The sequence below is a fragment of the Telmatherina bonti genome (genome assembly GCF_933228915.1).
Source record: "Telmatherina bonti genome assembly, chromosome: 1".
Classification (NCBI taxonomy): domain Eukaryota; kingdom Metazoa; phylum Chordata; class Actinopteri; order Atheriniformes; family Telmatherinidae; genus Telmatherina; species Telmatherina bonti.
Window position 1 is genome coordinate 22,238,585 of NC_136619.1, and position 27,843 is coordinate 22,266,427.

At 37.4% G+C, this 27,843-nt stretch overlaps 1 protein-coding gene across 1 annotated transcript in view; it reads left to right on the forward strand.

The window, feature by feature from the left end:
* Window positions 1-2,913: 2,913 nt before the first annotated feature.
* Window positions 2,914-27,843, forward strand: part of spon1a (spondin 1a) — a gene marked incomplete at both ends in the record, with an annotated part of 86,581 nt that continues 61,651 nt past the window's right edge. Inside the window, 5 exons of the mRNA XM_079246099.1 lie at window positions 2,914-3,145; window positions 4,149-4,255; window positions 9,959-10,092; window positions 21,623-21,696; window positions 22,148-22,270. Of these exons, the coding sequence (XP_079102225.1) occupies window positions 2,914-3,145; window positions 4,149-4,255; window positions 9,959-10,092; window positions 21,623-21,696; window positions 22,148-22,270 (670 nt within the window). The remainder of the gene's footprint in view (window positions 3,146-4,148; window positions 4,256-9,958; window positions 10,093-21,622; window positions 21,697-22,147; window positions 22,271-27,843) is intronic.

Consider the following 27,843-nt stretch of genomic DNA (forward strand, 5'->3'; position numbering starts at 1 on the left):
AGTCATTACTTCCCTATAGGCTACTTTCCTACCATAGTCGGGTCCAAACAACTGCTACCTTTTCCAGATGGATACACTGTTTGAAATTTCAACCACATGGCAGAGATTTTCATCCACATGCCATCTTAAATTTGCCACATCTCTGTTGCACAGTTGGATTTGAAAATTTTAGACATTAGAAATGTCTAATTAAAGTGTAGCAAAACATGCAGATGGAGACATCAGCTCAGACAACCAGCAATGTCTAGATATAATAAGAAACATACATTTTTCATCATTTACATTGTTTGTGGACACAGAGGGCACCTTCTACGGTGAAGAGCAATTTGTCTCAATTATGAATAGTAGTTGAATGCTATTGACATTCTCATCAGCAATACTGATTTAAAAGGTGAGTGGTCGAGCCTGTATACACATGTTAATGATAGGACAAAGGACAAGGCATGAAGGAAAAACACTGAACTCCAACCAGAGACAACAAGAGCAGACTATATAGTTTTCCTTCTTTAGCACTATAGATGAAAGGAAATCTTACATTCATATAGAAAGCTGGTGATAATTGATATGTAATTCTAATTCCTGTATATCTTTTTTTTTTTGTCATTTTCTTATCATTAAAGGCAGTTGTTCCTATTAACATGTGCACTTATGTATGTTGTCATGTTGATGATGACATGTTATTGACTGACTAACAGTAAACTCTGGCTTATAACATTTATGGTCGCATAAAGGTTGTGACAGTTCACAAAGAAAGATAAAAAAACAAAACATTAAATGTAGTGAAAATCCACAGCTTTGACTTCATTTCACGAAACATTTCAGTATACAAACATAAACCTTGTCAGTATGATCAGTAAGTTAATGGTCACATTTTCTGGGCTTTATGAGAGTCTACAGAAATTTTCATGGTAATGCATTGACTAATCATTAAGCATGCTCACTTAAATGTAGAAATGTCAAGTTGCTGGATGTACTATAAAGTTCAGGGATCACAGAGGTCACTGGGCTTCCTCCTTGGAGGGGCATGAGTGTTTTTGCAAAATGTCATGTAGTCCTATCAAACAGTTGTTGATGTTTTATTGGACTAAAGTGTTAGATACTGTTCTCAAGAGATGTACAACTACACTGTAATAACATACAACAAGTCTAAATAGTAAAACATTTCCAAATTTTTTATTATTTTAATAGATACATTTTTAACTCAGTTTTGTTAATATTGCTGTTTTTCCCCCCCACACAGATATATATCTCTTTCTCTGTCTTTGAACTGAAGCCAGTTTATTAAATGACAAGTCACTTAAAAATCATGGTTGTTTAACAGACTATTTCTGCTTTAAGTCCTAATCCTTTCTTTTGAGCAAACTACCAATTTAAACATACTGTGTAGCTAAAGGGTAAAGAATGAATCCAGCAAACCAGTACAACCATTATGTTACTAAGTAAAGGTATTAAATGATATTTTATGTTAGTACATTCAAATGCTCTGTTATTTGTTCCCTGATAGCATTAGATGTTCATTTACATCCAATTATTATACATTTATAATAACCTACGTGGATGCATTAACTGTGAAATTGTGGGTCAATAATGATGCCAGCGATAAGAGTTTGGCTCAAAGTGATGGCAGACACTGATTATATTTGTTATTAATATCCCTTTAATGCCATTTAACCTATAAAATACTTGTTCAAAACAAACAATGAAATCTGAACAGGCTTAGAGAATTCCAGCACTAATTCACACCATCTTTTGCTGAAACAAAAATTCTGTTGCACAAATAACCAGGAAACATCAAATAATCCTAATCCCATATATTTGCCTACAGGCTGATCGCATTTAAGCGGAATATTGGTAGATACAGATGTTAGGTTGATGTTTGTGCATCCTCTTAAAGTTTTTATGAATTACATCAATATATTGTTATGATTCTGCTACTGTATACAATACAGAAATTTTTCACACTGTATCAAAATAAATCTGTAAGGTTACTTTATTTCTAATGGCAAATTGTCTTGCATGGATTAAATGTGACTGCTTCGTGGCAGCCTCATATAGTTTCTGGTTGATGACTGTTTCTCTGCTATAATGATTGATGCTGGATGAGAATTTCAAAAAATAAATGGCAATCTTCGTTGTGATCATTAGTCTAATGCCTGCCACGTTTAGCCCAAATCATTTGGAAACAGGCGCAAAAATAGGCTACTGACATTGTATCAGTTAATTACTGTAGACCACCGAAATAGAGGGCAAAGCAATCATACAAGTCAGTCAGAACTAAATGCTTGTTTACTGAGTCACCTTGACAACCGTGCAGCATCCAGTAGACCTACTTATTCTGCTGTCTGTGTTCATGTTGTCCTTAGGGATTTGAGCGATGACACACACACACACACACACACACACACACACACACACACACACACACACACACACACACACACACACACACACAAAGACACCCTCCCACAGTCACACACTGTGACACGTCGTAAGACGAGTTCAGTCCGAGTAGTAAGTAAAATGTGCTGCGCCGCTCGCGCAGCATAGCGTTGGCAGTGAGTGTGTGTGTTCTGATGGTTCGTATTAATCACTTTGACGGGTTGTTGCCGTGGCTCAGGAGACATCCACGCAGCGTTCATTCCTCGTTTAGCCACTTCCCCGGACCCCTGCTATCCTGTTCAGCTGCACGCAGAGTGCAGTCCACAGCACATCCCCGTCAGTCCTCCTCCTCTTCCTCACGCTCATTCACACCAGGATGGATCTGCCCTGGTAGCAGCTCAGAAGTCTACTTCAGCAGCTGGCAAGTTGGGTGGGTTTCCATTCAGCAGTGAAACGGGAGCTGAGGCAAACATCTCGTTTCGCTTTGGTCATATTTCCGTCACTCTTTCAACTTTGCACTCGCAAATCTCCAACATGACAGCATCCAGAATACATCCAGGAGTTGTTCTTCTGTTCTGCTTCATCTCATCTGTGTCGTGCAATGCGTTTGCGTTCACCGAGGAGCCCTCCGACAGAGTTGGGAAGGCAGACGGCTACTGCAGTCGGATATTACGGGCTCAGAGCAATCGAAAGGAGAGCAACAACGAGTTTCACCTCCGCGTTGAAGGAGATCCCGAGAGCTACCAGCCAGGGAGCACATACAGAGGTTGGTGTTTGTCCTCCAGATGTAATGATGGGAATTTAATGCGCATCGTCAGGGAACATCACAACAACAACAAAAACTTCAGACATGCTCCTCCACAAACAATCCGAGATAAATGACAGTCAATTCTGTTAACTTTTATTAACTTCATTTGGTTCATTTATTTTGAATGGGCTGGAAATGAGATGACACTGCTGTGAAGTGGCGCAATAGAAATAAAGCTGAATTGCAGAGCATTCATTCACATCATTTTAGGCTACTTTAAGTCACATCTGAAAAATCACAAAGTAAAGCCTGTATAAAGTCCTATTGATTAAACGCAGCTAAATCACTCCGTGCTTTCAGTTGTGTCTTTAAGTCAAACACACACTTATTTTAACACACTTCCTAATTTCCCTGTTTTTCTCTTCACTCACTATATGCACATGGACCATATGCTCTGTGACCCCAAATGCTCATGATGCTCCGGTTAAGGCAAAATATTGTGGGGGTATATTCTTTTTTTTTTTTTTTTTGTTTTGTTTTGCATAGTTTAATCTTATATGTTTACACATGATTAAAAGAAACACTGAATTAATTAAAAATCCAGATCTACTTTATAAATTATTGCTTAGCTGAAGTTAAAAACAAAACAAGCAAACAAAAACACATACTGAAACTAGTTTCATGTTTTCAAATACTATCTCAATTTATTGCCAGAGTTGATAAACACACTCTTATTTTCTGCCTTGCAACTTGCACACAGTTTATATTTTAAGCTTTTTCAGCTCCCTGGCAAAGTATAAGAGCCTGGAGACTATTCGAATGTCTCAGTCTATCAAATCAACACACTCGTGTTTTTATGAATACCTGAATGCCTGTTTTATTTCCATATGCCTACACTAAACACAGAGCTTGTAAATAAATCTAGTTGCTTTTGTCTTGAAATAAGGATTGTCTTCATTAATTAATTTATTTTTTTTGTCTCGGTGAATTGATCATTGCTGTCATTTTTCTTTGTTCTCAGTGACTCTGACTGCATCCACTCCCTCCTACTTCAGAGGGTTCATCCTTATTGCCCTGAAGGAGGGTGCAGAAGGAGACAAAGATGAGGACTATGCTGGGAATTTCCAGGTAAGGTGGCAGCCACAGATTCCTGTTGGTATAATCAGAAAACAAAACTAAACAAAATGCTCTTTTACATGACGTACTGTAAGCTTGCTAACCCTTCCTCCTCTAAAAGTATACGAGAGGAACCATCCTTCAGCCCCTCTACATATTGCTGTTTCCCTGGCTGTTGGCATACATGTATGCAGAGTTTAAAAACAAATGGATTCATAAGCAAGCAAGCATACAAGTAGGAAGTATATAGTTACAGCTAATTAGAATTTCATACAGCTTCAGAGTTAAACAGAAAGGATGGAGGGTTCAAAAAGAAAAAAAAAAGAGAAAAGGCAAGGAAACTGAGAATGCTACAATGTGCTAATATGATAATGAACAAATATTTATAATATATTACTATACTATTATACTTTTGTCATTATAATGCAGTGTGAGACATGTATCTTATAGAGAAGCGTGATTTCATGTGTGTGAAAACATATACGTGAAAACATTTCAACAAAAATTGTCTATGTAGACTCAAACAATGATGGGGAACAGGTCAAGTGACTGACACGTTTTCTGTGCCTGTCATGGGTCATACTACGTCTGTTTGTCCATGTAGGTGTTTCTACATTTTACCAGTGAACGTTGTAGCTTTGATTTGAGTAGTCGAGTGGTTGTTCAACAAGTTAGGTTCCCCAATTTCCCTATGCATCAAAATGAACTTGGGCAAGACGCCAAACCTCACACTAATTCTGACTGATGTGTGAATGTGTATGATAGAGAAAAATGAGTTGCATGAAGACTAAAATATGGTATAAAAGCATAAATATTTATCATTAAGTAGGCTTCCTGTTTTTAAGAAGAACTGAGCAAATGGAGAATTGCTTTGAGTCTCTTTAGTACAGAACTGGGACAAATACTAGTGTATTGAATGTACTGTGCCTGCAAGAATCCATATGCCATGTTTTCAGTCATGAATAGTGGTTAAATGCATCCATCAACATGTGTGGTGCCCTCATTTTGTGTTTTGTGGATGTATTCACTTACTACCTTTCTGAAAAGATCCTGGAGTATAATTCATGGGGACGTTTGCACAGCATTTCTCAGGCTCCTCTGATCACATTTACTGCCATACTTTGACACTCTCTGTGAACCGTAGCCTTGAATACGGGGAGCACATGAAGAAGAGGAGCGTTTTATTTTTGTCCTGGTTGCACCTCACATCTCGTTACCCAGTGTTGACGCTGGCAAGGAGTTTTTTCTGTTAGATTTGTTTGTGAAATCGATGTCATGCTGTTGTTACACATGCCAGCCTCTAGCGTGCTCCTCAGTCATATGACAGTGTGAGGTGTTAATGCTCAGGAATAGAGAAGGGAAGGTCTTCATAGCTAAAAATCACATCATGTCACACTGCACCACATGAGTATGGAGTGCTCAGAGAATAAAAGAGAAAACAGACACATGTGGGACCTCAGCTGTTTAGATATCTGTATAAAATAAAAATGCAAGGACCAGCCTTTTATTAGGATCTTGCTAGGTTTTCAAAAGTTGAAGGTCTCTCAAAGCTGCAGATGATCGCCCATCACGTTGGTGGCAACACAGTATGTTAGAGAATGGTATGAGTAATCCTCTTCCAGTCCTTAACTTTTCAGTAATTCTTTCTTGCTGTACAACTGCATACTGTACCTGCTGTCCTGTAAGAGCTCGAGGTTGATCAGCCTGGTGTAGAAAGTAAAGAGGACAGAAGCCGCAACAGAAGATGTCAGGGTTTCTTTAACATAATACTCATTTGAAATCTGCTGGTGTGCCCCATCTCAGCCATCTCAGGACAGCTCCCGACTTGATGAAAAGCACTTTTATTGAGCTCTCCTGGGAGGTCAGCTGCCACAATGTGTGAATGTGTGTTTTTTGGCAAGAGTGTAAACCAGCAGGGAATGATGGCGATGTCTGATGAGACATTACTTCACAGCAGGGTGGGATAATAGGAAAGAGCTTGTTATACGTTTATATTAGGGGTGAAGTCATCAGAGTAATCTGGTTTTTCATGCAACAAAAATGTCTTGACACCACTGTAGAAATTGCGCCTCCTGCAATCACTGACATTAAGTGGTGTTGTCTGGATCTGACCAGCATCCACAGCCACTTATTCTGGCATACACATGATCTTGGTTTTTGTCCAGTTATCCACTAAAGTGTTACTTTATTCTTTTTTGGTTGTTGATCTGAAGTAGAAAATGTGACAAAGTGAGATAAGGAGAAAAAGGTTATTAGTCATTTTGCAACAAATTTGTTGTTTCATTTTGCAGATGGTGTTAAATGCATTTACTTGAGATTTCATTGGTCTTAGCGTGTGTTATAACCCAGTCAGGCCAGCTCAGGATGCCTGTTAGAAACCATGGGAACATGGAGAGAAGTGGGGGGTATAATCCGTTACACCAAGATAGGCTGCATACACATAAACTGCAAGCACATGCAGCTCCCAGACACGCTTTCTCACTCTGCCTTTGACGGACTCTTTAACACACACAGACACAGATACACACACTTTTATTGACTTTCAAAGGGAACTCATTCATAACATGGCATGACAAAGGAAATTCTCTTCTGGCAGCTTTATGCAGTGATAAAGTTCCCCGATGACACTGCCCTGATGTCACTTCCTATCAAACAGATCCTTGGTCTCTGGGCAGGGATATTAGCTTCCTGGCTGCAGTCGCTCATGCAGCCAACTCAACTAATTTTCTGTCCAGTTAAAATCAATGAGATGCTTAGTATCTCAGGTGTGCCGCTGAGTAGAGAGGGCACAATGAGAATCATCAAGTCTGCAGGCTTGTTGATATTTTCCAACTTGGAACTGCCAGTAACCCACAACCAAAAAAAAAAAAAACAAAAAAAACAAAACAAAAAACCATAAAACAGTAAAAACAAAACAAAGAAATCAATATATTCTGCACTGTTCCAATGACAGACCATCAGTTTGAGATGGCGACTTTAAAAAGTCATGTTTGAAAACTCTTGCATTAAACTAAAGTTGAAATGTTTTGCATTTGTTCAGCTATGCACAGCAAGTGATAAACATCTCTACTCAGTGTTTTGTATTTGGACATCTACTGTAAGTACATTTCACATTTTTTCAAACTTATTGAATATTATAAATTGTACTAGATTCAGGGTCTGCAAAATCTCCTCAACAAACTACTTTTATAGTAAAGCATTTTTTAACAAATGACAAGCTGACTTCATATTGGCCTTTCGTCTGCAGTTGCAAGGAGTGGAGCACAAGGCTGGCTATCAGGCAAGAATTGAGGAGGCACTGACAGTTTTGCTCCCTTTCTCTTAAGCCTTTTTTACGCCGATAAAAAAAAAAAACAGCTATCACCCACTAACTGAATGCAATGTGAAAATATTCAGTTGGCACATCAAATTATTCTGCACTTTAAGAGACTCCGGCTTAAATAGACATAAATAGGAACAAAATTTGCATTTGGTACAGACTATTTTACCATTTAGGGTGCTAAGGTTGGGGCATAAGAAGGGCATAAAGCTTATATTTTTAATAGATATGTCTGCAAACATTAATAACTCACAAACATGCTCTGAAAATGAACGCAACAACTCATTGCAAAAATCAGATGAATCTGATTTTGTTTGTTTGTATTTTTTCTGTGTGGGGCTGGTGTCTGTGACTAAGTTAAAAGTATTGAGCCTGATTATTTTAGAAAGTTGTGTCATCTGAAAATTAAGCTGCAGGATACATTATCTGTTATATTCATGCTGTTTTGTTGCAAGTTAAGGTTATACTAGATTGGTAGGCTGTTGTCTTCTACATACATGCCACTGAGGAAGACTTATATCAGCTTGTTTTATCAGAGGTTCTTGCTTTTAAAAAAGGAAAGGTGGAAAGATGGGAGCAGAAAGGATAATAAGGAAGAAGGATGGGTCAGTGATGCTTTGAACCATGTTCTGCTGCCAAACCTTGACTTTTGCACTCATACAGATACTACTTTTAACCAAACTACATATCTAAAAATGATTGCAGGTCAAGTTATTCCTCCACTGATCCACATTCCCTGATAGTGGTAGCTTCTTTCAGCAGGATATTCAGCAAGTAAAAAAAAATTACATATAAGTATTTACTTGGCCTTTATAGTTCACAGATCCCAGTCAGTTTAAACATTTTTGTGATGAGCCAGATCACTTGGGATGCAGCATCATTATTCCCATGGCATCTGCTGCTAATAATTTGGGGTCTTATACCATAAAAGACCTCACAGAATCCAAGCTTGACCATGTAGAGCTGTTTTGTCAGTCAAGTGGATCGACACCATATCAGACAGGTTTGTTTTTCTTTTTTATGTTGTAGCTGATTGATGTAGAGTTTAGATGCAAGGAGTTCCATCCCCAAAACTAACAGGTATAAGGCTGCCACAAATGATTATTTAGACTATCAACTCATAACCTGTTATTTTGGCAATTAATCAATGAATCAGATCATTTGTAAATTGTAGCTTATGGCACCAGCATGCAGCTGCTCTAACATAACCATCATTAACTTCTAGCTCAAAGTGTTATCTCTAACAGTTTTGTGCTGTCTGAAAATAAAGAAAATTAAGATGATGTCTCATTCAACAACTTTGAATGAACTTTGCAGTTTGAAGTAATTTAAGGAAAAGAAGGCATTGGGCTTAAGATAACAAAAATAACTTGGACAGGTTTTTCTTCATTTTGTTTGTCTGGGGAATCACACACAGCTACGTTTTTTAAATACTGAGTAGTGCTACAAAATCAAATGAGGTCATACCTGAAATCAAAAATAATACCCACAAAAAATAAGTTTTAGCTCACTGTTGACTAGCAGTTAACTAGCCAATTAGCTTCCCAAGATAACAAGGGTGCCTGTTTGTCAGAAAATAAATCAGCCATATTGTGCTTCCTTTTAAGATGCTCATGCATCGCTGAGGTACTGCCATGTGTGGCAAGTTTGGCCTTGCAGATTTTGTATTGCATATGTTTCCCTTAACTTTTTATAAAATGCTGCAAAACTCTCAAGCTCCATTGCTGTGGCTCAAGCCACAACTGCGCATGTGCATCAAGGACAGAAAGGCTTAAGAACAGAGGACTTAGCCACAGGCTTATAGGTAAGGCCATAAGTGGCAGTTTTGAGAAAATAAAAAGCTTAAAAAAATAAGTGATTATGCTGATTATTAGATTAGTCATTGACTTTTTTATTAGTCAAAGTAATCATGAGTAGTTGACTAATCTTGGCAACCTTAAATATGTCCCTCCTATTGTGTTCCATTAATCCTGTGACTTACCAAAATGGACTCATTTGAGGCATACTGTTAATTCAGAACTCACAAGTATAACCATTACTGACGTTTGAACTAATAAACATAGTACTTCAGCGATATAATAATAAAAAAAAAAAAACTATATAATTCCTTTTAATGAACACACTTCTACAATTAGAAGAGATTTGTATAGATATGAACAGCAGATAACCACAAATGGTTTGACATATTCCAATGAATTGATGTGCCCTGAAAATGTGTGATTGATCTCAGTTTTCAGTTTCTAATTCCGTTTACAAGCTGACAGTGAGAGCGGAAATGAGTGTGAAGTGATTCTACACCTAATAAACAACACTTCATGTGAATGTTGTTAAAGTCTTGTCTGGACATGTATAGCATCACTAATCTTTCTGAGTGTTTGTGTGTGTTTGCTTTGCAGATAATTGATGAGGAGGAAACACAGTTTATGACCAACTGTCCCCCTGCAGTTACAGAGAGCACACCTCGGAGATGGACCAGTATCCAGGTGTTTTGGACAGCGCCCCCGAGTGGCTCTGGCTGTGTTTTTCTCAAGTATGTATATAGCAGGAGATGCTGATTGAACACGTACAGTGAACATGTAGTGGGTACACTGCTTAAAAAAAATAAAGGGAACACTAAAGTAACATGTAGTAGATCTGAACGAATGAAATATTTTTATTAAATATTTTGTTCTTTCTCTAGTTGAATGTGCTGACAACAAAATCACACAAAAATGATCAATGAAAATCAAATGTATCAACCAATCAATGGAGGTCTGGATTTGGAGTTATACTCAAAATTTAAGTGAAAAACACACTACAGGCTGATCCAACTTTGATGCAATGTCCTTTAAATAAGTCAAAATGAGGCTCAGTAGTGTGTGTCCGCCGCATGCCTGTATGACCTCCATACAACGCCTGGGCATGCTCCTGTTGAGCGGATGTTCTCCTGAGGGATCTCTTCACAGACCTGGATTAAAGCATTTGCCAACTCCTGGACAGTCTGTGGTGCAACTTGGCGTTGGTGGATGGAGCGAGACATGATGTCCCAGATGTGCTCAATTGGATTCAGGTCTGGGGAACAGCCAGGCCAGTCCATAACATCAATGCCTTCGTGTTGCAGGAACTGTTGACACACTCCAGCCACATGAGGTCAAGCACTGTCTTGCATTAGGAGGAAGCTGGGGCCAATTGCGCCAGCATATGGTCCCTGTTGTGGGACCATATGCTGTGTGGCCCTCCAAAGAAATGCTGCCCCACACCACTACTGACCCACTGCCAAACCGGTCATGCTGGAGGATGTTGCAGGCAGCAGAACATTCTCCACGGTGTCTCCAGACTCTTGTCAGTCTGTTACATGTGCTCACTGTGAACCTGCTTTCATCTGGGAAGAGCACGGGACTCCAATGGCGAATTTGCCAATCTCTGTGTTCTCTGGCAAATACCAAACGTCCTGCACGGTGTTGGGCTGTAAGCACAACCCCCACTCGTGGATGTCAGGCCCTCATACCACCTTCATGGAGTCTGTTTCTAACTGTTTAAGCAGACACATGCACATTTGTGGCCTGCTGGAGCTCATTTTGCAGGGCTCTGGCAGAGCTCCTCCTGTTTCTCCTTGCACGAAGAAGGAGGTAGCGGTCCTGCTGCTGGGTTGTTGCCCTCCCACGGCCTCCTCCACGTTTCCTGATGTACTGGCCTGTCTCCTGGTAGCGTCTCCATGCTCTGGACACTACGCTGACAGACACAGCAAACCTTCTTGCCACAGCTCGCATTGATGTGCCATCCTGGATGAGCTGCACTACCTGATCCACTTGTGTGGTTTGTAGACTCCGTCTCATGCTACCACTAGAGTGAAAGCACTGCCAGCATTCAACAGTGACCAAACTATCAGCCAGAGAGCATCGGAAGTGAGAAGTGGTCTGTGGTCACCACCTGCAGAACCACTCCTTTATTGGGTGTGTCTTGCCAATTGTCTATAATTTCCACCTGTTGTCTATTCCATTTACACAACATCATGTGAAATTGATTGTCAATCAGTGTTGCTTCCTAAGAGGACATTTTGATTTCACAGAAGTGTGGTTGCCTTGGAGTTATATTGTGTTGTTTAAGTGTTCCCCTTTATTTTTTTGAGCAGTGTATGGTTTGAGCTAGGACTACAGCTTACCCCAGTAATGTGGTGGAGGCGACAGGTGAAGCATTGAACGAATGAAATTGATTCTGGGTTAAACATTAATTTTGACAACTGAGATCCGAGCCTGCACAGATACCGGAAGAGGTATCTACCTTTTAATATCATCCCCAACCTTTTTCCAGAATGGCACTGTAATTGTCTTTTACAATAGAGGTTTGTGAAGGACTTATTTGAACACTGAGATAAGTTATTTGTTCTTTAACAGCCAGATCAGCAGGGGTATTTAAAGTATTCTTGTCCATATTAAGAAGCATGATGACTGACTTTCTGATGTTAATTTTAAAGCCAGATATCTCTTCAAAATCTCTTCAATTTCTCTTTAAAGCATTATTATAGTGTAGAAATCCTCTCTGGCACTTTGGCAGACGTGCAAAGATGTAATTTAGGTACACTTCAGATGAATCTGGTAATTAGAAAAACAGTTGTTTTGGGTCAGTAGCTTTCTTCTGTATTTTAGTATGAAGTACAAAATACCTTTGGATGATGGTGTGAGACATAGTTGGGCTATAGCTTGTCATAGTAGTGTAGTTGGGCCAATATATGAAATCTTATTAATTCTGTAATGGCATTTTCCAGCCACTCTGTGCATTATCCTCTCTGAGGTTCAGGTCTGCATTCACTCATTCATTAATTTTCCTAACCACTTAGTCCGATTAAGGGTCGCGTGGGACCTTGAGCCTATCCTAGCAGGCTTTGGGCGAAAGGCAGGGTACATTCTGGACAATTCACCAGTCCATCGCAGGGCTTCAGGTCTGCATCACCACATAAATTCATTAAGTATGTCATCAGTTCAGTAGCTTCAGTTGGTGAACACTAATAGTATGTATTTTTCAGTTCTTGAAGTTCTTGGCTGAAACTGAGCTTTTTAGTGGTAATGATTTTGTAGTTAGAAGCTATTATTCCAGGAACTGAAGAAAATCATTTGCTGAAGGTTTGCCTGATTTCACACTTTTCTTCTCAGCTTTAGAATAAAAAATCTTTAACTGTGTTTTTCAAATATTCTTGATCCACTTTTAATAATAATATTTTTCATCTCTATGAGATTTTGACATATGCCACCAGCATACGTCAAGCCTACATGAACATTAAAACTACTTTTTTTATGTACTTTCCCCCGAAGCGGAACACATTAAAATGCAGAACCTTTTATCAAATTTTCAATCTTATTCTGCATCATAAACTATTTATTACCTTTATCATTTATACAGCTGATCGACACCAATCAATTTGGCAGTTGTGAGTCCTAAGGGCCTTTGTGCATACAGAAACTGAAGACAGATCATGACAGAAATCCTGTAATTTATCCTGTTCCTTCCTGAGGGGAAATAATGAGAGTACATGAGGTGGAAAGACAATGTAGGACTGAAACTCATGGAGGCTTCAGATTAATGCATGATTTAACTGTTTACACATTCTCCCTGTTTTTCTGGTGCGTGATCTGATGATACAAAGTGTTGATAAATTTTAGTCATGCTTGCCCTTTTTTAAATGTTATAGTTAAATGGATCTCTGCACTCCCCATCTATGCAGTTGCTGTTCCCTGATATGCCCTCTGTATAACCTCTGAGCTTTATGTACCCTTTCAGGTCTGCCTTTTAACTTCTCACCTCCATGTTTTCCTTCTATCCTTCGGCTTTTTGTTTTCATCTTCAATATACTAGATGGTGCTATCACACTTTTGTCACAACAGGTCACACTGTACAATCCTTGTGTTCTCCTCAGAGACCTGTGGTGTGATAGCATTGTATTCAGTAAAGTACAGAGCAAAAAGCTGAGACTTGTGACAGACTGTGCACTCAGTCTAAAAACAGATACTTGAAAGTGTAAAATTGAATGTTAAACTAGATCAAACTCACACAGGATCAAACTTATAAAAAGGATGCCATTTGAAATCATAATTACAGGCCGATGGTGGATGTTTGTCCCTGTTCTTCAATCTCACAGCAAGGCAATTGTTATGATGATTGATTATTTAATCAAGAGTCCTAATAAAGTAGGTTTATTTCTACATTTTATAATTTATGTTATTAGGTTGCCTTAGCATATACATGTATATATATATATATGTATATATATATATATATATATACATATATATATATATATATATGTATATATATATATATATATATATATATATATATATATATATATATATATATATATATATATATATATATATATATATATATATAATATATGTACAGACACATACTGTACAGTCAATATATTTGAACCATTATAATAAATGCAGAACGCTGGCTTAGAGATTAGCATAGGGAAGACAAATTCATTACCACCACAGACAGGGTAAATGTTTGTTTTTAATTTCACTTCATATCCCAGATGTGCTCTGTTACAGCTTGTCAGAACTCCTTCCTCTAAAATATTATGGTTATCAAAAAAAAGAAATATCTGGTCATGAAACTACAAGAGTTTGTGATGTGTGTGTTTCCTAGAGATCTTTTGAGTGACATGTTGTGCCCCGACTATTGCGTGATGCTAGCAGTTTGCTTCAGTATAATTGACAGCAGTGGCTGTCTTTTAAATGGAAAGGCAGAGCTTTCTGGTTTGGGTTTGTCAGCGGTTCGTTCGTGATGATAGGTTCAGGCGAGCATGCTCATTCATGCAAGTAAACTTAAACTACTGGCTTTGAAAGTATTACAGTTTATTTAAAGCTTTTATATATGATTCAGTCAAATTACACAAGGCTTTTTACACTATCTGTCAGTAGCTGGTAAAAATATCCCACTGCACAACCAAAATGATGTTTTTGCTGACTGCCTGCAATTTTATTTCTCAACTTCTTGCAGTGATACACACACATACATGTACAGCATACTCAAACATTGTGTGGATGAAGGTGCTACATCTTTTGTGCTCACAATCAGTATGCTTTGACATATGGAGTTATTAAGCTAATAAGCTTAATACAGCTTGTGGATATGCATAGTGGTTTAAGCAGATCTGATATTGAAGTGCAGCAGTTTGCCAGGTAATTCCTCTATTGATTAGCTGTCACTAGTTTTGTCGAACTATGTATACACACAGCAAACCTACAGTTGTTCAGTAGATTTAACAGTTTGGTGATGTGTGTCTTTGTTTGGAAAACAGTTTTCTTTGTTGGCAGTGCAGCTAACAGCTGGCAGAGAACAGTTGGAACACTGTTGTTCTTTGTCAATTAAACAAAGTAAATAAGCTTTGCTTTTGTTTACCTCTGAGCTTAAAGGTAATTGTTGTACTTATGAATTACATATCCACAACTTCCATGACTTACACAGTTAATAGAAGCAACATATTTGGAATTGTACCAGTATTGAGGAAAAAATACTTTTTCCAATAACACAAAGCATTTTTGGCATAATCTAAGAGGCAGCAGTCCAAATTAAAGTGAAGCTTATCCTGTTGCGCTTTTTCATTTTAAAAATATTGATGAATTAGCCTGCATTATATCTTGTCTTTTTGGTCATCGGGTAACATCATCCTTTAAAAGAAATGCTTTGTTGTAAGATTTTCTCACTTATTCCAGCTTCTCTTCCATTGTCTTCTTTTTCAGCTTTCAGTCACATTTATACTATTCTTACTGCAACTGCAACTTTGTGTTATCAGTTTTCACCCATGAATCTGATAACATTTCTGTCCCTGCAATTAATTATATTAATAATAGTTAGTTTAGTTAGATATTTATATCACACTCTGATGGAGCGTAAAATAATGCAAAAGAAAAAATTATTAGATCTTTTTGGAGGGTTTTACCTAATTCTTCATTGTATTATATTAAGTGAAAACTAGATATACAGTAAAAGGAGGGTTGTCAGCATCTGACATGAGGACTCAACAGATTAAAAAAGGTAAAGAAAAATAAAGAAAAAGAAATAAAAAGAATGCAAAACCAAATAAAAAAGCTGTCTTTTGGATTGGTATTCTAGGTATCGCTTATTGTGTGGTTGTCAAGAGGAATTTGCACCATTCTTTTGATTTACTTGACAGAATAGATATGAAATTGTTTTAATCAGTGACCATTTAATAATAAGCGGTGAGGCATCATCAGAAATATCCTGGTTTTTTCACAGGATGCGAACAAGTCACCTCAGAAAACATTCTGTTTATTGTGCTTGCCACTTAAGTTGCCACAGTCTTTTATCTGTCCATTTATATATGAAAAGCAATTTATTTATCATTTTCTCGTCCATTACGAAGGTTGGCTCCAGGTGCTTTAATGGGCTGTCTGAGTGCATCAGTGATTTGGGAATGTTATAGCCACATGCTGCTGTCAGAAGCTGTTGATCTCCATTAATGTAATGATAAAACAATCTGAGTGGTAATATAGATGCTTCAGAAATAAAATTCATTTAAGTTTTACTGTGGATTCATAATTTCTGTGTTTCTATATAATTTTAATTTGTCTGATTAATTTATTTGAAGTTGTAAAGGGAGCAGGAATGAAGCAAATGCAAAAAGATCCAACTGTTGTTGAAGCTGGAACAGATATAGCTTAGAAAGCTAAATGAGCTTTTATTTTATTTTATTTTATGTGTAGCTATGGAAACACACAATTTCTCTGTGGTCATCTCACCCTTCTCCAACCACATGAATGCACACGTTGAAATCAGCACACTTATGGGATGATTGGGATCGGCGGTGGTGTGGATCCAGCAAAGTGAGATAGAATTTAAATTGGATGTTAAATAAGCATTACTCTGCCTGATTGTCTGGCCACCTCAGGAAAGTGGGCAAGCAGTGAGGCAGACTGTGCTCCTCCCTCTCTGGGAGAGATTGGGAAATTGGGGTGAGATTAAATTAAAGCATGAACAATTAGAGATATATGCTGCTGGTGTTGCGTATGTTGAATCATTTCATCCACATTATGACAGGCCATTGTGACCATAAATCATGATCATAAATACAAATAATGCATTTTGAAGTGCATCTGACAGACATATGCATTATTTGTAAGAACTACTTTTTTTTTTTTTACAGTAATGTTAGAATAGAGCTGTTGACTTCATAACTATGTAGTTTAACTGTAACTTTACATGCAAGTTAGAATCTCAATGTTTATATTACTTCAAAATATCCAAAGAAACAGCATAGTCCTTTTTTTCTACCTGCCGTTTTGCTGCAGTAGCCTGGAAAGAACAAACCAAACCAAACACTTGCCTTACACAAAATCATTGTTGTATGCCAACATTTTGGGGTAGGTGGGTGGTATCCAATCAGTTGAAGTTTGCCATTTCTCAACACAGTCTTACTATTCTACTTTTAAAATTTAAAATGACATTAGTGAGGGTTTGACGTGATGTGGAGAAATGTAAAATCCTTGAACTAATTTAACTGAGAGACATTGCAGCTGACATCTTTGTCAAATTGAAGCTTGACGCTTGTCAGTAGCTCTGTTGACAGTACAAGCTGTCTTATTGGGGGGGAGGATGACTTCAAATTCATATTTTTATCAATCAATCAATCAATCAATCAATCAATCAATCAATCAATCAATCAATCAATCAATCAATCAATCAAACAGTCAATAAGTCAATCAATCAATCAAGAAGTCAATCAATCAATCAATCAATCAATCAATCAGTCAATAAGTCAATCAATCAATCAATTATTTAATCAATCAATCAATCAATCAAATATTTTTGTAATTCTTGTTTCATACAAGAGTAGAACAAAGAGTTTTACATAATCAAATGCACAAAAAGAAAAAAATTAGACAAAAATAGAATAACAATATAAACACACATCTCTCTCTCTCTCTTTATCTCTACCTCACAGTCTTTCCTTTTAAAATATCACAATTGAGTATATTTGCTTCATTTGAACATTTAAAAGTTCAGTCATGTAACTTTTGGATAGACTGATACTTCTTTCTTGTTTGCCCCGAAGAGTTAACAGAAATTCCTCTAGGGGTAGACAGGGGTTTGTGTTTTATTCCCTCATACAAACGCTCATTAATAGACATTTTTTGTGCTTCTCTGTCACTTCCAGGATGTAGGCTGCTTGCTGTAATAATTCGTATCAACAGCTGTGTGTGTTAGAGTAACAGTGAACTTGTTGAGCATGACAATGAGAACCTGATCAGTGGACAGCTGTGTGTACAACATGATACCGACTCATGTCCAGCGCAGACTCGAGCCTTTTTCTCAGTTCACTCTGTTTTTTCTTACTTTGCATGATGCAATTTGCATTGAGATTCTGTTTCAAATAGAAGATCTTCCATCCATTTGGTGTGTGACAAAGTGCCTGAGTCTACACCATTTGCCACTGTTTTCATGCAATTAACTATACCAGTTTTATTTGATTTAAACTATGTTATCTTTATCTTTGTTCAATCAACAGACACCAACTATGTTTGCTTGTGCTTTGCCTTTATTATAGTGCAGCTAACATACTTAAACATCCATTCAAAGCAAGACTTCAAGGAGTGTTAATACATTTAGTTCTGTTTATTTGGTTAAAATGTTTTTGGTTTGTTCATTTTTTATATTGGATTGTTACTCACAAAACTTACCATTTGTTTCAGGAACAAAAGGGATGAGATGAAAATCCTTCCTTGTGTTTATAGGGTTTAAGCCAAGTGGTTATGCTGCAGGAACTGTTTGATTTTGTTTGATTGTAATGGGTATGCTGCCAGAAGGCAGTAGATGGAAACTGTTTAAGGGGATTATTCAAGACTAGTGTGGGAGACTTTTTTGAATTATCATGTAAAGAATGTGCTTATCTGTAAAGTGGTAGGTGCACAGGGTGGCCATTTCGTGATCATCATGAAAGCTTATGTAAGGATGGGCTTTTGCCTAAGTGGCAGGCCAAGTTAATGTAGCAGGGTGCATGTAAGCGTGTTTGTGTTTGCCAGGAAAAAGTTAACTGTTTAATGGCATTATACCATGATCGGTGAATATTCTCATGCCAACTGGAGTGCATTATTTTTGTATATACGCAAAAGTCATTTAAGCAAGTTAAACCACTCTCTTATCACTCTGTTAAGGGTGTCACCATAGCAACACGTCAATCAACTTATTCCAATCAGCTGGCTTTTGACAGGTGAATCAGAGAAACTCGCTGTAGCTTGACAAATGTTGCTAAGCATAAAAAGTACATCAAGGCCAGCATAAAATAGTCCCTATACTTTAGCATATTTACCATGTTTTATGAAACATAGGTTTAATGCACTTTGTGGGGTGTTCTAAACTCTTCATTGTGCATTAAAACCGTGTGATGCACGACTTCTCGTAGTTTAATCCTTACTTATTTTCCTTTGCAACTGCATATATTAAATGTATATTTCATTGCAACATGCATATTTTGTGAAATAAATACCTTTACTGAAAGACCTCTGCCCACTGCTCTCGTTAACCCATACTGGTCACACACTGGGTGGGTAATGTAGTCCACTTCGTAGAGAATATGAAGCTGACATAGTATATTGATTTATTTGGATGCCTTTTTGCTGTGAGTTTGTCTTCTGTCTGAGAAGACCTTCTAACCTAATTTTTGGGATATGCTTTTAAGTTCAGACTATGGGCTTAGTTTATATAGTTATACTGTATTTCAGTCCATTTCCAGTCCTCGTAACTACATTTTAAATCTATCTGTCAAGCTATACAAGACAAAAAAAGCCAAAACATGTTGGATTTACATTTAATATTAGAAAACACATTTTGTCATAAGCCACAGCAAATAATTCCACATAAACAGGAGACCAGTCAATCTCAAAAAAAAAAAAAAAAAAACAAGACAGAAAACCACATATGCTTACACACACTATTAGGGTCAGTTTAGAAACGCTAAATAATGTAACATACATGTTTTTAAACTGTGGTAAGAAGCCAGTGTATTTAGAGAAAACCTGTGTGTGCAGAGTGTTTTAGTGTGTAATCTCCAAGAATAATGATGAACAATGATTAAAATTTTCCTCCAGTTTTCATTTATTTATTTTTTTTTAGTTTATTAATCAGCAACAATGCAAAAAAAGCTTGCTGAAGACAATATTAAAAAGTTGAGAACATTTTTGCCAACCAAAACATTTTAGTTTCGATATATAAAATGTTTGCTTTGTGGATTCTCCACTCTAATTTCTGTTTTTATGTAACTTCTTATATCTGTTCTCAGTTTTCATAACAAAGTTTTAGGAAAAAGGAACCTGTTATTATGAACTTAGCTGTATACAGCCACAATGTTGATTGGTGTCTTTTTCTGCTTAGTTTTGTTGACAAATTTCACTATGAGGTGCAACCAGACAGCCTGACTTCATTTTTCAGCTTTTGCTTCATGATATTTCCTGATGTACGAAGATGGTCAAAAAAATCTCGTTAATTCAATTCAGTTCAGTTTTATTTATATAGCGCCACTTCTCGACAATGTTATCTCAGGGCACTTTACAGACATAATTTCAAGCCAATTCATAAACAGCCGAGCTAATAGAAACTAACCCACTGTAAGTGTTCTGTTGTAAGTTTCTCTCTGTTTTAATCTTTCCTATTTCTGTTTCCTTTATTTTATACTTTCAGTTTGCTTTAACTTTTTTCTTTTTCACAATATTTCTTTTACACCCCACTTTAATGGTTTTTAATGTGCTATACAAAGAATTTGAGATGTTTTGGACATTAAATGTGCAAAAAAATAAACCTACCTCGCATTACCTAATTATCAAGAAACTCGTTTGTCCAAATGTCTGAGACCCCAAAATTTGTCCACAAATTCTTTGGTAGATCGCACGGATCCCTGTCAAAACCAATAGCCTTTATTGTGACTTGATTTTCACCTATTTCACTCTCACCCTTCTCACTCAGCGGCAGTGACCATGTTAAATGATTTTTGTCCTGGGGTGGGGTTGTTTCCATGTTGTCTAGGTGGAATAGTGATGTTAAGCACATACACTCGATGCACCATTGAAAAGGATGTATAACACTGAATGATGTCATCTTCATTTGTGGTATCTTTTATACAACTGATACTGATCAGTATTTAAATCCCCCTAAAACTGGAAATAGTACTGGTTGTAAAAGGAGCTGAATTCAGAGTGTAGCTTAATCTGATATTTTTTTAGAAGTAGTACTGAAACAGTCCAGCTGGACTGGGTCCACCTGGCTCCAATGTTAACCCAGCATCTTCATCCAGCTCTTTATCATGAACCTAGCCCTATGGGAACTTTCCAGAAGACTGGAGCAAAAGACTGGTTTTTGTGGGGAAGTTATATCCTGCAGGCTTGCTTTTCTGTTGTTGTCTTCTGGGGTCTCTGAAAAGTTTTTTCTTTACTTTTTTTTTTTCTGTGGCTGATTTACATGTCAAGGGCCCTTAGACCCATGTTCCCCCACCCCCAAGTGGTGCAAGCCTCTGAGACAACTCAATCTAGTGAACCTCCCCTCTGCCAGGTCTCTCATTTGGGGAGCATTAGTGTTGGCCTGTCAGTCAGTCCTTATCAACTCAGTGCACATCCTACTACACAGTATATTATGCATTTCTGTGTGTTGCCTTAGGGACCTAGTTCTATGCATAGCTTGATTTTCTCTTTTGTAATCATTCTTTCAGGTTTTTAAACCTGTCATTTTTGCAAACATGCAAATTTAAATGTTGATGCACGGTGTTTTATTGATTGATTTGTTTATTTATTTTAAAATTCTATTTTAAAGGTCTTGTGTAGGTCTTTGTGTAAAAGTAGTCTAGGGGTTTCACTGTTTTATTTTAGGAAAAAAAACTGAAATAACTGGAACATAATCACTTATACTTATTTATAGTTTTTTAAACTGTAGTTTTAGTAAGTTGTCAAAACTCAGGTTTTTATAACTGACATACTTTTCCCGATGTGCCATTTAATCTAAATTTTTCCTCAGTTTTTGTCCCTGCAAAGATGCTCCTCACTGCTTCATTCTCATTTTGTTTCTGTGTGCAGGGCTAGCATTGTGCAGAAGAGGATCATCTATTTCCAGGATGAAGGTGAACTGACCAAGCGAATGTGTGAGAAAGGTAGGCTATGTTTATTGGCATGGAAAAATTAATTTACCATAAATTTATGGCTCGTTCGATCATCCTGCTGGTACTCTGTCTTAATGTTCTCTGATAGTCTCTTGCTTTATTCTGTTTTCCTTCATCCTTGAGTTTGATGCAGAGATATTCCTATTTGCTGCCATACTCGGGCATGTGATCAGTGTGGCCCCCCCGGCACTGTGTGACATTGGGTGCCACAGAGTACAACAGATCAAATGAAGTGTGCTGTACATCTTCCCTTTTTCCATTGCCCTTCCTGTGTTTCATCCTTAGGGTTCTCATTTTTTGAACCACTTATCTGCCACATGAAAGGTCTCAGTTTAATCTCTAAACTAATGAGCAATGTCTCTGTTCATATTTAATTGTGTTAAAATAGTTTTCTTTCTGACTCCTTTTACTTCCATCCTCTTCTCTGTTTGTGTCTGTACAGAATCCCTGTATGGAGATGGTACAGATAAACCTTTGTTCGACTGTTGTGCCTGTGGGACAGCAAAGTACAGGGTCACCTTCTACGGAAACTGGTCAGAGAAGATTCATCCAAAAGATTATCCCCGTAAGCAAAACTGCTCTGTAACTCTGTCATGTTATATTTCCTATGTCATGCAAATGTCTGACTAGACCAGTTTAATCAAAGTTGGGGTTGTAAGGCTCAGTAGCCTTTGCCAGCTGCTGTCAGGAAAGATGTCGGGTACGGGTTGCCACTTCATCACAGGACCACTTGTCAACTTCCAACAAATTAAAAGCAATGTTCAAGGTTATCTGTTTTACTTTCTATAATGCCTGAAGAAATCACCCCCCATGTTCCAACTGAAGCCTGTCATGTAGCATAGAAGGTTACTCGCATTGGATCACATAGAATGTGGAAGAGGGACTGAATGAAAACCACGTTGTATCAAGTGGTCCTTACTTCCCCTTGGTACACACTAAACACAGGGAAGAACAGAGTTAGTTTGCTTTCACTTCTCAGCGACTGACCTGTTCTATTGTTTCACTTCCCAATATAGAAGATTATGTCATAACAACTCCGTGGAGCGTTTACTATTACCCGATGGTTTCAGAGACTATTGATCATTTAAAAAAGAGGCTCAAGACCTATCTTTTTAAGTTTACTACTAAACTTTATTTTATTTGTATGTTTTGCTTGTTTTATTTAGTCATTTAAAAAAAAAAAAAAAATTACATATCTTATTAGTTTTGGTGATTCTGAATGTTTTTAGGCTTATTTTGATGTTGTTAATACTTTTTAGTCCCATCTTTTTCATCATGGAGATCCTCCACATCGGAGCTATGCCTGCTTGGTCTGTGGATTGCTGCTGTGGCGATCGTCCCAGTCGGGTTGGTTGATTGGGTCCTGCACCAAAGCCCTGGCTGTGGTATGGGACCCGACCTACCCTGATCTGGACGGTTCCTGGGGTGATGCCCTGTGGTCTTTGGTTAAAAAAAGCTCTTGGTGTGGACAGATCCCCAAAAAACACTTTCCTCACGTCAGTGTCAAGCCAAATGTTTATCCTCACATATTCATCTTCAATTATGCTTTTATATTAAAACTAGAAGCCAGAGTAAATGTTGGTGCAATGAAAGGTTGGGATGGGGTTGTACATGTATGTCGTGTGGGTGTGAGTTTGAAGATGTGTGTATGAGTGAGCAAAAACAGAGTAAGATGTGTGTTATTGAACTTTGATGTTTTATACGTGAGTGTGTGAAGAGTTTATATGTATTCAAAATGTACTTTTATTACGTAAAGCGCTTTGCACCACTTTTGTATGGAACTTTATAAATGAAGTTTAATATAATTTACGCCCAGTGTAACCTTCTTAAAAAGGCATGCACCAGACCGAGTACAGTCATCTGAATCATATACGTGTTTATGTAGCTTGTTAGTTTTTCATTTTTGTGAATCTTTAATCAGTCACAAATAAAACAAAATTGTTTATTTGTGATTGATTTTCATTAATATATTCAATGAAAATCAATGAAAATCAATTAATTTTTACATAATTTTTGGTGATATGCAGTCGTATAAATAGTTTTGTTTGTAAATCCTGATTGTTACCTTGTGTTCAAATAAAGCAATGAAAAAGAAAAAGAAGACAAAAGAGAAAAAGGGATTTTGATGCTAAGCCCTGTGGCTTAGCCCTTGGACATTATACTCTGTAGTGATGTGGGTGGTGAGCTTTTGTACAATGGATGAGTGTGAGGTGCATATAACCTTGAGCCATGCTGTCAGGATGTGAATAGACTTACGGATTACACCGCTTCACTTGTCTAAATCAGCCTCTCGCCAGTCAGATCAATACACTGATTAGAGCAGGATAAGATAAACCCTGAGATCGAAAGAAGCCCTAATTCACTGTCTTATGGGGAGAGTTGCTGGTATGTGAGTCACTCACATATACGCAAATACACACACACACACAACCAAGATAGATAAAACTAAAAGACGATAGGGCAAGCTGTGTGGCTTCTCTTTCATCCTGGCTCTTGGGGTGCTACAGATTGATTTCTCCTTGCACAAAGTCATTTCCTAGGTAACTAGTTGTTATAACACTGCACATATCGCACTGGAGAGTGTGGTTCTGTTACTACCTAAACAAAAGATTCATGGTAGTTTTGTCTGTCTTTTTTTCAACTGACAACAGTTTATTTTTTAACAGTGTCATCACCTTTTTTTTCCTTGGTTTTGTTCTGTGTCCTTCGAATGCAGGATAACCACTGTAGTGACACATATTCTGAGACACAATCTCCCCATAAAACAGGCCAACAAACCTTTTTTCTTCTTACTGCTGACATGATAACCTTGACAGTTCTAATTTCTTTCTCCCCATTGTCCCATTGTAATTCATGCAGCAATGGGTGATTATTCAGCCCAAACAATGGCAGCATGCCTGGACACAATGAGGAAATGCACACCAGGAATATTTTCGATGTCAACTGATTTTTGATTGATTAGCATAAAAAAAGGATCATACTTAATTTTCCTCTATGCAAGACAGACAACACACTGAAATCAGGGGCAAAGCCTATAACCTAAAGCTCTGTCAAACAACAGGTGTCCTTTATTTATTTCTGTTAACAAAGCTAATTTCATCTTCACCTTCACTAAACATGTAAATAATTTCATGGGGCAGAGGATTCACTAGAACAAGAGCATTTGTCCTTGCTTTTGTTTAGACTAAATAGTTAATATAAGATTTCTGTTTTTTTTAGTGAAACATGGCGAAACCTGTTATCTTGTTTTTCTAAGCAGAAAGATACATATCAGTTGTTACCCATTTACTCAATCCTTCAGATGTTCACAGGCAGTTATAAAATATAAAAAAACACAACTGTTACCACATTACAAAATTTCATTAAATATGGATTAGAACAAAAATGCTAAAAGAAAATTCCTTGCAACGTATAGCAGGGTTACAGACAGTGTATTTAAAATCAAATGAAGCTTTATTTGGATAGCACTGTTCATGTAGAAGCATATCAAAGTGTTTAACAACATAAAAAACAGTTTCACACTTAAAAACACGCACGCACATTACCCCCTCCACACACACACGACTCATCCCTTCCCCTGACCATTTATTGCATAGTAAAAACTACTAACTTCAGGATTTTATCTCTGTATCTGGCTTGGCACTGCTGCGATTTCAGTACAATTCTGCAGTCAAATTAATCCATTTAGTCCATTTCTAATCAGCTTTAAACAAAATTAGAAAGAACAAATTTACAAACCTTTTATACGACAGAAAACCTCCAGTAGAACCAGGCTCATGAAGGTCGAGCATTTGCCTTGATTTGTTGAAAAGCGAAGGCTTGCAGCTTTCCGTTTTAAGATAAAATTTTCTAGATATGAACATGTTTGTGCTTAGAACAAGAAAGTTTGTCTGCAAGTGCAATAAGGGAATATAATTCATAACATCTTTACTGGACATTAATCTGTCATCTAGCTGAAGCCAATAGAACAGGGCAGTCCAACTCATTCCCAGTCTTGGGCTGCAGTCCTGCAGATTTTTAATACGTTTCTGCTTCAACATTCCCAACACCCATATTATAAAAAGACAATCAGGATTAAGAAATTCCAATTTCACTTGAATTACAGTCATGGGAAAAATTAACAGGCCTCCCTTGTTTTAAATTGTACCAGTCATTAAAATAAATATTAAATTTCAGAAAACAAGAGTTATCTAATAATTTTTTCCATAACTTTTGCTATATAGAATATAAACTACAGTTACACTAAAAACTAGAGAGTTTTCTCCCTAAATATCAGATTCTTACACTTGATCGATGAAGCAGTTCTTGCAGTGAGATGCCGCTGAAGAGGTTACCTCTGACTACATCAGCTTTATGACCTTTGCCTCGACCTTTTGTCCAGATCTTCATTGCCGTAGACACAGTTCTATTCCCTTTGCAAAGCAAAAGTCAGACTCACACCAAAATACTAATGAATCTCCCGCATTTTGTTCCGTCCACCTATGCATGTGCCTTCAGTGTTAAGCACCAAACAAACATTAGTAAAACCAAATTTTGAGGTGAGAAAAGTATTAAATGTGTTTCCACAACTTTGAGCTGCTGCAGAAAAATAAACTAAAAAAAACAAAAAAAAAACATAAAAACAATATTTTAGTTTTTTCTGTCACTGGTAAATACTTCATGTCTGCTGGGGTTAGCCATTTCCTAATACATGAGATGGAAACATTCTGGATATTTCAGAATAATTTGAAGCAACAAGAAATAGTTTGATTAAAATGTTTGAAAAGTTTTTAAGTTTAAAAGTCATAAAAAATATTTCCTAAAAATTGCCTTCATACTTACATGAGGTAAAAAGTTTAAAGATGAAGTAGAAGCAAAAAATGAACTGTTTTTCCTGGTCCTTGCTACTGGGGGAATCGATTTTCAAAGATGGACTGATGGATGCACTTACATTTCATCATAGGCTTCTGCTTGTGGATTGTAAGACATTTTCAAAATTAAATTCAAGCAGTACTTTTATTTATTGCTGATTGGACAGACTGATGGAAGAGTACTTTGATGGGATAAGAAGGCTGCACAAACAGCAGCACTGGGAAAATACATTTACAATCCCTATGTTAAAAAAAAATCTGTTATCTTTTACACAACTAGAGAAACCACTGAAATAAACTCATAATAACTACTAACTACAAAAAAGGTTTTATTCATTCATTTATTTTCAATTCCGCTTAGTCCAGTTCAGGGTTGCAGGGAAGTTGGATCCTCACAGAGCAACTTGTTAGCAGGAGACCGGATGCACCCTGGACAGGCACAGTCCATCATAGGGCCAGCACAGACAGACAAAAAGCCACTTATGCTCACGTTCCTTTCTAGGGACAAATAAACCTAACATGCATGTCATTGGATCATGGAAGGAAGCCGGAGTACCCAGTGAGAACCCACGCATACACATGGAGAACATGCAAACATGGTTCAAACTTGCCCCCAGCGAAGGCTTGAACTGAGGTTTTAACAACATATACATTTTTCTGTGAGGATGTTCCAAATTGTGCATGGAATAGGGGCTCCTTGCAGGCTATTTATGAATGAAAAAAAAAAGTAGAAAAAATATTTACAAACCAGAGATTGTAAGTCTGGCTTTGATTCAGAATCAAAGCTTGAAACCAACTTTGGTCAGTAAGATCAAGTTTCTTTCACCTGTGGCAGCTCTCCAAAGTTAAGTGCTTTCGAGCACAACGGCACTTTACAGTCATTCAGGCCTTTGTAACCACCTGGCTGGATAAATGCAACGCACTTTATTCTGGGCTGACTCATCTATATCTCGACTGCAGCTTGTACAAAATGCAGCTGTATGTCTTTTAACTGGCAAACACAAGTATCAGCACATCACCCTGGTTTTATCATCTCTTCACTCACTGTTCCTGCACTTAGGATCCATTTTAAATTGCTTTTATTTACTTTAAGTGTTTGAATTGCGTTGCCCTGTTGCACCCCTCAGAGCTCCTCCGTCTCTATGCAACCCCTTGGGCTGTTAGTAGGTAAGCTGACCAACTCCTCCTAAAGCTTGTTACATACTCCATGAGAAGCAAGAACTGAGTTCTTGTTCTTGAGGCTGCAAGAACAACTTCTTTTCCGTTAGGTCCATAGATACTCCACGAG